This window comes from Sorex araneus, chromosome 6 (assembly GCF_027595985.1).
Source record: "Sorex araneus isolate mSorAra2 chromosome 6, mSorAra2.pri, whole genome shotgun sequence".
NCBI lineage: Eukaryota > Metazoa > Chordata > Mammalia > Eulipotyphla > Soricidae > Sorex > Sorex araneus.
The window spans coordinates 31,598,370-31,611,796 of record NC_073307.1 but is presented as its reverse complement, the minus strand read 5'-3'; the positions used below and the strand labels follow the sequence as shown (position 1 = coordinate 31,611,796).

The following is a 13,427-nucleotide window of genomic DNA, read 5'->3' as shown; positions in this document are numbered from 1 at the left end:
TGCCCATATTACAATTTAGTTCTGATTTCATTCAAAAAATAAATGGGAAAGGTATTTGGTGAAACTGGCAGCCACTGAAGAGAGAAACTGTGGCTTCTGGTTCCCTTTGGCTGCCTGGCTGTGGGGGAGAGGAAGTGCCTCCCTTACTCCCCTCCCCACCCAGCCTGCCTCCTTTACCCTTACCCTCTCTCTCCTTCCCTCCACGCCCCCGCCCCCCCCCCCCCCCCCCGCCGCCAAGACAGAGGCTTTAAAACCAAACAAACCTGACTGGCATGGGGGCTGACAAAATTGGAGACAATGATGTTGAGAAGGGACTGTCATGTTGCTTTTTTTCTATTTTGAAATTCAAGAGTGGTAAAATTCAAATGCAAGACTTGCTCACCAGCACTATCATCAGACTTCAGATTAGGGGCTTTTACGAGGCTCCGGAAATGTTGGGAAGAGAGAGTACCAGAACTATAGTGTTTGCCTTGCGTTCTGCTGACCCCAGTTCAGTCCCCGCCCCACACTCCTGACACCACCTGGAGTCATCCCTGATCACAGAGTGAGGAATAGCCCCAAGAACTTCTGGTATTGGGCTCCAATGCACCCCCACCTCCCCCAATAAAGAACTTTGAAGAAAGTAGGACAACTAGTCTTGAGAGTGTAAAGAAAGACTCTTCATTTAGGAAAATCAGAGAAATCCTCAATCATAATGCAGCAGCTGAGTACAGGCAGGAAATGAAATAAATGTGGAAATCTGGGTGAAGAACTGTAGCACTGTTGTCCCATTGTTCATCAATTTGCTCGAGTGGGCACCAGTAACGTCTCCATTGTGAGACTTGTTGTTACTGCTTTTGGCATATCAAATACACACGGATAGCTTGCCAGGCTCTACCATGCGGGCAAGATACTCTCAGTCGCTTGCGGGCTCTCTGAGAGGGACGGAGGAATCGAACTTGGGTCAGCCATGTGCAAGGCAAACGCCCTACCCACTGTGCTACTGCTCTACTCTGGGTGAAGAACATTCAAGCTAAATGATCTGACTTGTATTTTAAAATCATTACCTGGAAGCCAAGTGAAAAATAGATCACAAAGTGGTTAATATGAAAATGCAACAATAAGATTTGAGTTATAGTAATAATCAGAGAGATATTATGGCAGCTGGACTAGCAGATGCTGTGGTTGGTGGAAAGGGATTGAAGTATGAGTAAATTTCTACTACAAAGTGGAATGGGAGGGTTTGCTGATGGATTCAAACTGCAGTTTGAGAAAAGGACATCTAAGATAATTCAAGATTTGGGGACGTGACATATAGCAAACCAGAATGTCATTTGCTCAGGGAAAAATTATTTAACACATGCTCAACCTGAGAGACAGGGATTATATTTAGCCACATTAGGTCATGTATAATGAGTAGACAGACATCTGCATGGAGACACTGAACCAGTGGTTTGGAGATGTAAGTCTGAAATCAGCACAGAGGCTGAGAATGGAGAGGTGAGTCTGAGAGACAATATGGGGGTCACAAAAACTGTAGACAGGGATGCAAAGACATCCAGGAAATGGCCTTTGGGGGCCTAGAAGCTGGAGCGCAGAAGGCTCTGGAAAATTTAACCAAGGAAACTTTAAAAATGAGCTGGAGATATGAAAGGAGAAGAGGTCAGAGAAGAAAAAGCATGTTAGGAAGGTTGAGTGATGACCTATGACAAAGGCTGTAATAAGTTAAAATGAGGAACAAGATTGATTAGATCGCAGGTTTGACAACAGGGATGTCACTGCACTTATTGTGTTGCCGTAGTTTGAGGACACAGTGCAGATGCAAGTCAGAGATGAGAACCATTCGCTGGAGTACATAGAACCACCAGAAATGAGTGGCAGAAAAAGATGGATTAATTTTTATTTGCTAACATTTTCAACCATGATATAGTGGTCTTTCCAAGCAGTTTATAGAATAGCTTAAGATTACTTCATATTTAAAGTTTTCAGAATAGATTCTTATTCCCTAAGTACTTTAGATATCTAATTTCTTTAAGTTCTGACTTTTTCTTTTTCATTTTATTTTGTGCCACATGCAGCGGTTCTCAGGGATCACACCTCGAGTTCTGCCTCGTGTCGTCCTGATAGTGTGGACGTCCATGCAGTACCAGTGACTAAACCTGGCCTCCAGTATGTGAAACACCCACTTAGCCCAAGGAGCAATTCTGGCCCTCTGACTTAATTTTCAATTCAAAATCATATTAGGAAATTTTGTAAAGTTCTGTTTTTGAAGTTGGATCCTTCGAGAGAGAAGTCTGAAGAGAATCAAAGTCTGTAGCCCAATAGATTAAAGTCTAAATCTAAAGTCCTGTAAAAATTTTCAGTTTCTCTATGTATTCTTTAGTATTTTCTTTTAAATATACGAATTTTTTTCAATAAAAAAGGCAAGATGATGGCCGGAAGTCTTAAATACTAAGTATTTTCTGAGCAATGTAAGTCTGGGATATTAAAAATTTCGGCAGAGTCTGGCAAGCTACCCACCCGTGGCATATTCAATATGCCAAAAACAGTAACAAGTCTCACAATGGAGATGTTACTGGTGCTCGCTTGAGCAAATCAAACAATGGGACGGCAGTACTACAACAATGCTACAGTGCTATATTAAAAATTTATCATAAATGAAAACACGTAACAAACACATTGGCTGAAAAAAATGGTGTTTAGTTGTCCACCATAATGAATTGGGAGTAAGGCGTCTTTGATCTTTTTTTTCATACATAAGTATGAGGGTAAAAGGCCAAAATAATAGAAGTCTTTATGATGAAGTACACACTGAAATATCTTTGATGCTCAAGTGGCTGACAGATTTAGTCTTCTGAGACATTAATTGACTAATGCTGAATTCATTTCCTTTGCATAATAAAGTGACTCTATCTCAGTTGGAAATTGTGGCACAGTGAAAATATTTCTGCCTTACCAGATCCCATAGCAGCCCCCCCCACCCCTTGGAATTCTAGAAGAAAAAAAAGTAATGCCCCAGGCAGATGCGGTCTGCTTCTCAATGTGGGGAGCTGAGCTGAACAGGGCTCACATTTCCCCAGCTGTGCCTGGCTGGGCAGTGAAGGGCGGGCCTTTCTCAAGGGAAGGTTTTCATCGGTAACTTTGGATTCAGTCCTTTCTCTCCACATAACGAACAGGTACTCCAGCAACCAGCTAAATATTATTAACATCACACTATCTAAAAATACTATTGTCTTGGCAATGTTCGAACTGAAAATTCATACCGGCTATCTAGCAAACTGAAGCTGCCAACTTATTTGGCAGTATGCAAAACTGAAGTATCTTCCTTTTTGGAAATACTCAGTTCACTTTCAAAGCAGACACTTGCATAAGACATGAACCCGCTCCCCGTATGCATACATGGAGGTAGGGGTGAGGGCACAGAAAATAGAAGCAGGAAAAAATATTTCTGAGACAATTCCCTCTCCTCTCTGTGCTGAACTGTTCTTCACAATGTACAGCTGACGATCTCATTTGATGCTTGTAATACTGTCATGACAGTTAACCTGGGGGTTTTGGAGGCATATTAAAAGATGTATATTTGCAAGTTTTGGAATCTTTCTGCCTCAAGATTTCCAAAAGCAAGAAAAAGTTACCTTCCATTCCTTATCCACATATTTAATAATGAATTTTTTATGTTTAAAACAAAAAAAGTAATAAAAATTACTGATGTTCACAGTTAAAAATATTCAAATTATTGTCCTGCTATCTGAGGCCAAATGCTCACATTTTCACTTACCTCTGAGGGCTGTTTATAAAAAGTATGCTTGAGGTACTTGATTGTGTTGATGTTAAGGCATTCTTCGGGTGATGAATATAAACATGCATGTGTATGGAAATGTATCTATTCTTGTGAATAAAAGCACTTCTTAAAATGGAATGAAATGTATGAGCTTGTATGATTTATACTCAGATTTACTCCTAGTTTGCGAATGAGAAAAGGCAACTAAAGTGACTCCTAATTATTAGCTTCAAGTAATCTTGTTTTTTTTTTTTTTAACTAAAACTAAAACATTAATGCCCTGGATGAATCTTACCAATACAGATCAATCCTGTGGAGCTGAGTTTGCTGCCAGGAGAACATTCACAATTGAAAGATCCAAGGTTGTTCCTGCAGGCCCCATTGACACATGGGTTGCTTTCACATTCATTTATATCTACAATCCAGAAGGAAAAGATTCTGTTAGAACTGCCATGTGTTTCTGGAAAATATTATTTCAACAAGCCATGCTATGCCAGAATGTCTGGTAAACTTGGCTCTTGTAATTTTAATATGGATCTCTGAGGCATAAAGTAGATGAGGAATATACATGCATTTTTCAGTGTGGATACCCATCGACAAGATTGGGAGGCTCAGTACAACTAGAGGGATCAGCCTATTCTGAAAAGGTTTTGTATATGAATCTTCAGTAGTTTATTGTAACTTGACATGCATTTAATCACTCTTCCCTCTCCCTCCCCCACTCCAATAAGAAGACGTACTTGTCCTTAGGGAAATCTGAATTCTAATTTCATGGAAAGCAACATATTTCCAGGTGCAACATACTGTGCATAAACAAAAGTTGACTGTTTCTGTCATTTACAGCTCTGTGAGGGTCTGGGAGAACTAAACCCAGCCAAATCCAACACAGTATTAGAGACAAAATATCACAATGCTGGCTTTCAAATGGGGTGTAGCATTCTCCTTTAACCCCTATCTATTTCCTCTTCATCTTGTTCATATTTATAAATTCAGCCTCGAGAGTTGTTTTGATTTGGAGGGAGCTACTCCCAACTTGGTGCTCAGGGTTGCTCCTCTGAAAACAGACAACATTGTCCAAGGGACAAAACCTGGATCTCCCATCTGCAAAGCTTATGCATTAATCCTTTGAGCCATTTCCCCAGCAACTAGGAGGGCATTTTCCCCACCCCCCCACCCCATGCCCCACCGCCCAAGAACAATTCATTTTGTTAAAACCAAAAAAAGAAGAGCTTTTAATTATACTAAGGAGACCTGTGCTAACATTCATTTGAACTGAATCTAAACACAAACAATTATTGCTGATGATCAGAAGTAAACATAATTAAAAATATGCTTCTATTTTTTAGTGAGAACTGAAGAAAATATCAAGCCAATAAAGTTAAATAGTTTAACACATGAGTTAATTAAAAATAAATACAAGTTTCAGTTAAAGCACTAGAAACAACATCAAAGACTAAATTTCTGTATAAATTCAAACACTCAATTAAAGAAACGGTAAACAGATTTTTTCCCCCCCCTGTACTTTGGCAATTATCTGAAACAGGTCTACAGACTAGAAGCAATTTTTTGTTATTGTTGTTGAATGTTATGGGTTTCCAAGTTCACAGAATACTTACTTTTAAAATAAACATAATTTGGAACTAAGTATAAAATAGTATATTGAGAAATACATGCAAAGACATAGCAAGAAGACTAGTGCACACTTCTAAAGGTCTCAAGTCTGACATCAAGTAAGCTGGGCCTGACAAGGCAGGACTTGCTGCTGTTTTTCAAGTCAATGGAGTCAAAATGCAAATTTTAAAATCTTATGTGGAAAGTAGGTCTGTTCCTTCTGTGATACTCAACACTACTAAAATGTTCCCAGGTATAGTTTTCTCTCCCAGCCCTCATCCCCTATTTTAGCTTTTATTCTTGAAGTAGAAATTGAAATTTAAGAAATAGGAAAGTATCTTTTAGAGTAGCAAGTAAGCCTCTTTTTTAAGTTTATTTTTTTTAAACTTAAAAGAAAAATACAAGGAGAAGTTTGTAAACATAGCACATATTTGGAAGGAAAATACCCATTCCAGAGTATTGAAACTCTTTCATTGAAACATAATGTCAAAAAGGAATTAGATATCTCAACGGAAGTAGATAACTAATTTGTGAACAGACTACACATAATTCACCTATTAATTTTATTTTCATAAAGTTCTCCGCAAAGAGAAATGCCAATCACATATTTTCAAAATTCCCATTTTAAATGAAGCAATTCTGAACTCAAAAACTATAAACATATGCATGGACAGCTACAAATATCAACTGTTTAATTTTTCTTTAAATACAATGTTTTTATGTTATGAATGTCATGGAACCAGGAATTGAAACAGTTCACTGTACATTCCTGGAAATAAACTTCAAAGAACATCTGGTTTACATTTAACTAGTTATGTCACTGGAAACACAATCTAAACCACAGTGCTTGCTGTAAAAATTTTAACTTTCACAGACTCTCAGAGCTCAAACAATAAAAGCAAAATAAAATTTCTCTAACTTCAGTCTGAAATACCCTGAAATATCAGAAGAACATTATTATTACTGCACGTCATTATATATTTAAAATAGTGCACTTAAAACATGAATGACAACCAAAATTATTAAGTATAGAAAATCATCTACAGAGAAAGCCATAGTCTGTAATGAATCTGCTAATAATCCCCTGTCTAGTCTTTGGAAATTAGTTTAGAAAGAACATAATGAAGAGAACTGCTTTAGGCAGATAAATTTACTGTGTGAATGCAATGGTGGAAATGAGGAGGAAACCCAAGGGAAAAATAGGCCCTGCTCTATTTATTTTTGCAAAACATTTAATAAAATGCAAATAACAGTGAGGATAAAGTGCAGAAATAACAGTTATTTGGTTGGGTTTCTCATGATGAATCATTTTTATTACTGGCAATGTCATAAAGCTAGGGTCCAACTAATTTTCTATCCTTTTTCTTTTATTTACATTAGAAGAACCTCTTTCTTGTGAATGATAGATATGAAATATTTTCCACTTGAAAGAAAAGGCTGAGATTTAGCAGGAATATTTACCCTTCGGACAAAATTAATGAAGAAAACTCTTCCCTAAGCCTCACTATTGCCTGGGGTTAAGGTGCCTAATGTTTAAGGATTTTTAAAGAAATCATTCACTATTGTTATATTAAACATCACTTGCTCTTCTTACCGTGCAGTTATTCAGGTAAATAGGTGAGTCTCTACCTTTTATTTATTTTCCGTGCTTTGTATCTAAGAGCCCTTCAAGTTTCTTTGTTAAACTATAAGGAATATGTTCCATTGTATCACTCACAATTTGGTCTACAACACAAACTGAGGCAAACATACCCTCCACTGGATCCCCTCCATGTGCTTCTCTCAATAGTACCGGGAGGCATTGTTGCTGTAGACAGAGAAGCCTATCCAAGCAACTCGCAGCCTCCCAGTGAAATCAAGTAAATGCCCCCATCCAGATGGTTCCTGCCATTTATCAGAATCTCCCTCCCAACAGGCAGGAGATAACGTAATAAAGGACAGTGGGAAGGAAGTGTAGAAAGTTGGGAATAAAAAAAGAAAAGGAAACTTGAAATCTCTTCTTCCTTCCTGGCCAGGGAACTTTTTAATAAAGTATGTTTCACAAAGAAATTACTTTGTTGGGAAGGGGTGTACTGTTGTTAAGACAAGGTTCCAAGACGTTTGAGAAACTTAAGCTGTTCGGATACAGAAATTTTACACCCTACGGAATGAAAGTCAAAACTCTGAAGTGCTCTAGCTCTCTCACAAGAGGATGAATCTTTAGGTACTGTGAATGGACACGGGTGGGGTGGGGGGCCAAGACTCTTCTTCCAGGGGCTTCCGCACCACGTAGGGGACAGTGGTGAAAAGAGCTGTCAGAACTGTACTGTAGCAGTGCTGTCCATTGTTCATCAATTTGCTTGAGCGGGCACCAGTAACGTCTCCATTGTGAGACTTGTTACTGTTTTTATCAGAATTAAAGTTAGAAAAACTGCGTTGTCTGCTGAGTTATTCTTTTTTCCTCTCTTTTTCTTTCCTGAGGCTAATTACTGTTTTTCAGTGGTCCCACCAATTTAGTCCAAACTTAGAACTGTACTTTGTAATTGCATTTCATTGACTTTTGCTCAGTCATTTGTGTTTTGGCATCTTGTTTCAGTCCTAACTTGTTTCTGTTCACAAGAATGCTTTGAAGTTAAACAATGAGATGAAGAGAGAATGCTAACATCTTTTTGCATAATATTACTATTGCCATTTTGTTGACTGTGGAGACACTAGTAGGTATTATGACAGATAACGAAAGGACTATTCACAATAAATTTTCAAAAATTTAAAGTTATTTACTTAAGTTATTCCAGACTTATTGGATTTGAGACTGTTACTGGATACTTTTGTAGGCCCACACAGTAAGACTTAAAAGGAACAATGACTAGTAGTCACACAACGGATTGTTCCGAAATACACAGTCCTTTGATCATGAAACAAAAACATAATTGAATGCACTCATCATCAGATGGTATCTCACTGAAAGTGAAGTTTCTCTAAGCACTGAACTCATTCACTTCACTTCCACTGTACAGAAACAGTTGCAAGACAATGAAGAAATTTTTGAACACTGGTTTACCATCTGGAAGCCCAGACAATAATTCCTAAATCAGAAAATAGAAAGGACAATTTTCTTAGATTATAAATTTGTGTGTCTATTTTTATTCAGGCCCAACTATCTTATTCAGGCCACCCACTGATGTTCATCCATTATTTTATAAGGAAAATGCCTAAAGATGACTTGGACCTTACAATTCAAGTTTCCCATGGCTAATGCATCACAGTGTTTTTTATACAAAGGGGAAACAAAGTAGGAAAGTAAAGATAGCATAATTTATGCCAGCAGTTTAAAAACATAAAACCAAACTCAAACCAATGAAGTACACATTTAAAAAAAATTTAAATGTTACAAATGTTTATGTATATTTTATCTGAATGTACAAAGCTGGTGGCATTAGTAAATAGTGTTCGATGTGTGCAATTTCTGAAATTGGCAGACCAGCTGAAAGAGTTTAGAAAACAGACAAATATTCAAGCAATGCTTTTTATATATTGCTTTAAAACTGTATATGGCTCTGATGCATATACAGGTTTTTATTCTTCACAGCAAAGGTCAGGAAGTCAGCTCTTACCTTCACAGGTCTCGGTCTCAGTCCTGAACACATACCCAGGTGGGCATGTACAGCTGTAACTTCCAGGCGTGTTTCGGCACAGGCCATTGTCACACAGCAATCTGTTTACCAAGCACTCATCTATGTCTAAGAGAAACCATTGGAAGAGAGGAAAGACCACATTGAAATGAATGGAACAGTTAACTAGTGATGCTTTATTCTTTTTTTGGTTTGGGGTTATAAATTGCAATGCTCAAGAGTTGCTCTTGGCTCTGCACTTGGTTCTTATCATATTTTTACTTTACTTGGGAATTACTCCTGGTGGTGCTCAGGGGACCATAAGGGATACAGAAATTGAATCTGGGTTGGCCACATGCAAGTAAGTGCCTTACCTCCTGTACTATCAGTTTTTATGCCATAATATCTCTTACCTGTACTATCAATACTTAGGCTGTACTATTTCTTCAGCCCCTGATGATTTATTCAAACAAGAATTGAACATCCATGCCTCCACCAGTGTACATTTTCCACCATCAATGTCCCCAGTGTCCCTCCTGCTATCCCTACCCCCTCACCTCTATGGCAGACAATGTCCCTCTTACTCTTTCTCTACTTTTGGGCATCATGGTTTGCAATACAGATAGAAGCTCATTTGTCTCTACAGTTATATATATGCATATATATACACACATATATATGCATATATATAATTATGGTAATAAATGGTACTTCTAAAACATTTTTCTTATTGAAATACAGTAAACAATGCATTAAATTGTAGTTAAAAATTTTAGAAATATAGACCTAGTCAGATACATAACGGGATTTGTAAGAGTAGACCAACTCAGACATGTCAATGTGCCCTGTTGATAATTCAGCTGTGTCTTCTGAAATCTGATCTCATAAAGAAGTGGGCGTGGGGGTGGGAGCTGTGTGGAGGGCTCAGCCAGCTAACTGAAGTCCGAGGCTAGCACTGGAGAGTAGCCCTCGGACCTCCTGGGATTGGGGCTTTCCTTCCACTAAACTGCTTTGTTAAATGATGCAGGGCATAAGCAACCCTCTTTGGGCTTCAGTTTCCCTGCTCATCCATGATATGGAAAGAATGTACTACTTTTTTTCTTGTTCATCCAGCATCATTGGGCATGCAGTATAGTTACTGTGGTTGTATTAGGTAATATGTGCAAAACTGTATAAGCCCACTGTCTACAAAAGGGAGAGGGACAGACGGAGCCAATTGTTTGGTCTAGTTTCACCCATCCTTGCCTTCCTTCTTTGTACCCCCATGTTTCTGGTTTGGTGAGTCATTCAGGTCACCCATTGTGCTTCAGTGCATGCTGAGAAGGGGGTATATGGTCTCACAACTTTTTTTTTTGCATGCTTTCTTAATTAAAAAAATTAAAAGAAAATCTTACAAATAATTCATAGAAAATTGATGGCTTTAAAAAACGTTCCTTTAGCGCATTAGTACATCTAAAAACAATGTTAAAAAAAAAAGATTTTCGCTTTCTCCATATGGATCCCCGGCGACACTGAGCTTCTACAAACACGGCTCCGGTATGTGGGACTGGGACATCTCCAAACTGTGGGGGGCCACTGGAATGGGGCAGCACCAGCCCAGTTTCCAACTGGACCCAACCGCCGGAAGTCATGCCCTCGACCCGCCCTCGGTGCCATCTTGCCACGTCCAACAGTGAAGAATCTGGGCGTTCCGGCAAGCACTGCAAGCCGGAGACTGCTCCGGACCCCAGACCAGGCCAACAACACCGGGGTGCCAGACGGAGAAGGTACAGCCAGCACGCCTTCTCCAGATGGAACCCCGGTGACACTGAGCTTCTACTAACATGGCTCTGGTATGCGGGACTGGAGATCTCCAGACCTCACGGCTGCTTACTCAGCCGCCCGACCTTTCCTGAAATAGAAAACATACAATCTAATGATGCCATCTGACAGGTCTGACTGTTGGAGGAAAAACTCCAAATAATGATAGTGAGTTTCCTGTCGGAAATTGAATGTAATCAAAGTAAGGAAAGAGTAAAGCAAAAATCATCTGCCACACAGGCAGAGGGGGGGTGGGAGGTATGCTGGGGTTTTTGATGGTGGAACATGTGCACTGGTGAAGGGATGGGTGTTTGAGCATAGTATGACTGAGACTCGATCCTAAAAGCCCTGTAACAGTGTAATTGTTCTCACTGTGACTTAATTAAAACATAAATTTAAATAAAAAGACAAGGTTTTATTGTTGCTGTTTTTTGTTTATTTTTTGTTATGGGGCCACATCCAGTTCCGCTCAGGGTTTACCTGTGGCTATGTGCTGAGGGATCACTCCTAGAAGTGCTAAGGTGACTTATGCATGGTGTCAGGGATCAAAACTGGGTTGGCTGCATGCAAGGCAGGCATTTTACCCATTGTACTCTTTCAGGCTCCAGTCACACTGCGTTTTATTTCTGTATCCATGCTCTCATCTTTTGCAAGAGTGGTCAAGAACAGAAAGAAATAAAACTGCAGTTTTGGACAAGGAGTTCCTTTTATTTAAAGTTGTTTTTATAGTCTTTCAAATAACATTTTTTCTTTACCAAATATTATTCTGATATTGTGAGGATTTGGAAAACAGGCCAAAAAAACATTTCTTATGGCACCACTTACAACACTATTTTTTTTGTGTGTGTTTTATCTGATTTATTTTCCTTTGGCGCTCAGCTTTCTGAAGCTGCACCACTATTTATTTATTGATCACTACTGTAATGGGTGCAATTATGTTCCTTAAAATGAGAAATAGGGCTGGAGCGATAGTACAACATGGAAGGCATGTCTCTTGGATGTGGCTGACCTGGGTTTTATCATCAGCATCTCATATGAACCCCCAAGCACTGCCAGGAGTAATTCCTGAGTGCAGAGCTAGCGGTAACCCCTGAACATCACTGAAGGCGGCCCCGAAAGCAAAATAATTAATAAAATAAAATAGATTAAAAATAAAATAAAATTAGAAGCAAAATTAATGGGCAAAAGTCTCTTAAATCCTATCTTCTATTTTTTTCATATGTGGCTTTACTTGGGAGCAGATGTTATATAGATGTTAGCAGGTTAAAATGAGGTCTTTGGATAGCTTGTCACTGAATATGACTGGTATCTACATAAAACTGAGAAATTTGAACAAAGAGACAGATTGACCCTACAGAAGGAAGAAGGGCAATGATGACTGAGACAGGAAAATAGTATGGAAGCACAGGGAATGATAGGTACAGAACTAGACTGATGCTTTCACTCCAGGTCAGTAAGAGCTGCCAGCAAACACCCTAGAGGAAAGGCAGGATGCTTCCCTGGTGCTGCTGGAGAGAACCTGGTCCTGAGGATACCCTGATTTGGGACTCTTGGTGACAAGCTTTGAGACAATGCACGTCTGTTCTTTAAAACAATTCAGTGTTTGGTATTTCACTGGAGCAGCTCCAGAAAACAGAAAATATATTTGACCTAAAAAAATACATAGTTTTAATTTCTATCAGAATTATGCACGTTAACTTTGCCATGTGTTCTGCCAGTTTGTGAGCACTCTCAGAACCTCCCTGTCTCCAACACGGCTGCTCAAATGTTCTTGCAAGCTAAGCTGGAAATGACTTTGGCTCTGACGAATACAAGCTAGCAGTTTTGCAGCTTTAGAAATGCTCAGTAATCTTTGGTGCTCTTCCACATAGATATGAGAACCTAAGTATGTGATGGCTAGTTTATGTACCCACATGTGTATGTGTCTTCAACTCAAGATCACATGGATACATTTGGAAAAAAGAAAAAACGGGACCAGAAGTGCTGATAAATGGATTTCTTTTCATCATAATCTTCAAGACTGTGATATAGAAGTTATGGATAAGTTCGACATAACAATTATTATGCATAATAATGGAATAAATAGCATTCATTCAATAAAGTGTACTCAACTAATTTCTTTATAAATTTGCAAATATGAGGACTACATGACTTGAATCATTAAAACCATTTCTTTATAAGTTACAAAAGGAAAATCCTATCTCAGTTACCAAATTTAAGTAAGTAGCAGCAAATAGCTGTTTCTTTTTTTCTTTTTCAGTCTCTCAAACTTTTACTCCTTGAAAAATATGCTTCGCTTCTTTCATTTTTTATTGAATCATAGTGAGATACATGGTTATAGAGTTGATCATGATTGAGTTTTAGTCTATAATGTTCCAATATCCATCCTCTTAATAGTGTACATTTCCCACCAACTAGTTGTTTCTTTATAATTCTAAGTTCTCTAATGCCCAAGCATTTCATTTCTAAATTTACTATTACCCATTCTGCCCCATACTTGTTGAAGTCCATTCTTAGTGAAAAATCACAAAATTTATGATATGCAAAAACAATAGGCTAGAAACAATAAAGTATTTATCTATCCACTTGGGAAAAAGGTAATATAGAACTGGTCATGCCTCTAAGAATTTTTTTTTTTGATGAGGTGGCACACCTAACTGTGCTTA

The 13,427-nt window shown here is 38.5% G+C and overlaps 1 protein-coding gene across 1 annotated transcript in view; it reads right to left on the bottom strand.

The window, feature by feature from the left end:
- The window catches only part of FBN2 (fibrillin 2), a 276,352-nt gene that overhangs the window by 90,566 nt on the left and 172,359 nt on the right, over positions 1-13,427 (bottom strand). The window contains exons 19-20 of the mRNA XM_004609828.2: positions 8,965-9,090; positions 4,056-4,175 (exon numbers count right to left, since the gene is read on the bottom strand). Coding sequence (XP_004609885.2) covers positions 4,056-4,175; positions 8,965-9,090 — 246 coding nt within the window. The remainder of the gene's footprint in view (positions 1-4,055; positions 4,176-8,964; positions 9,091-13,427) is intronic.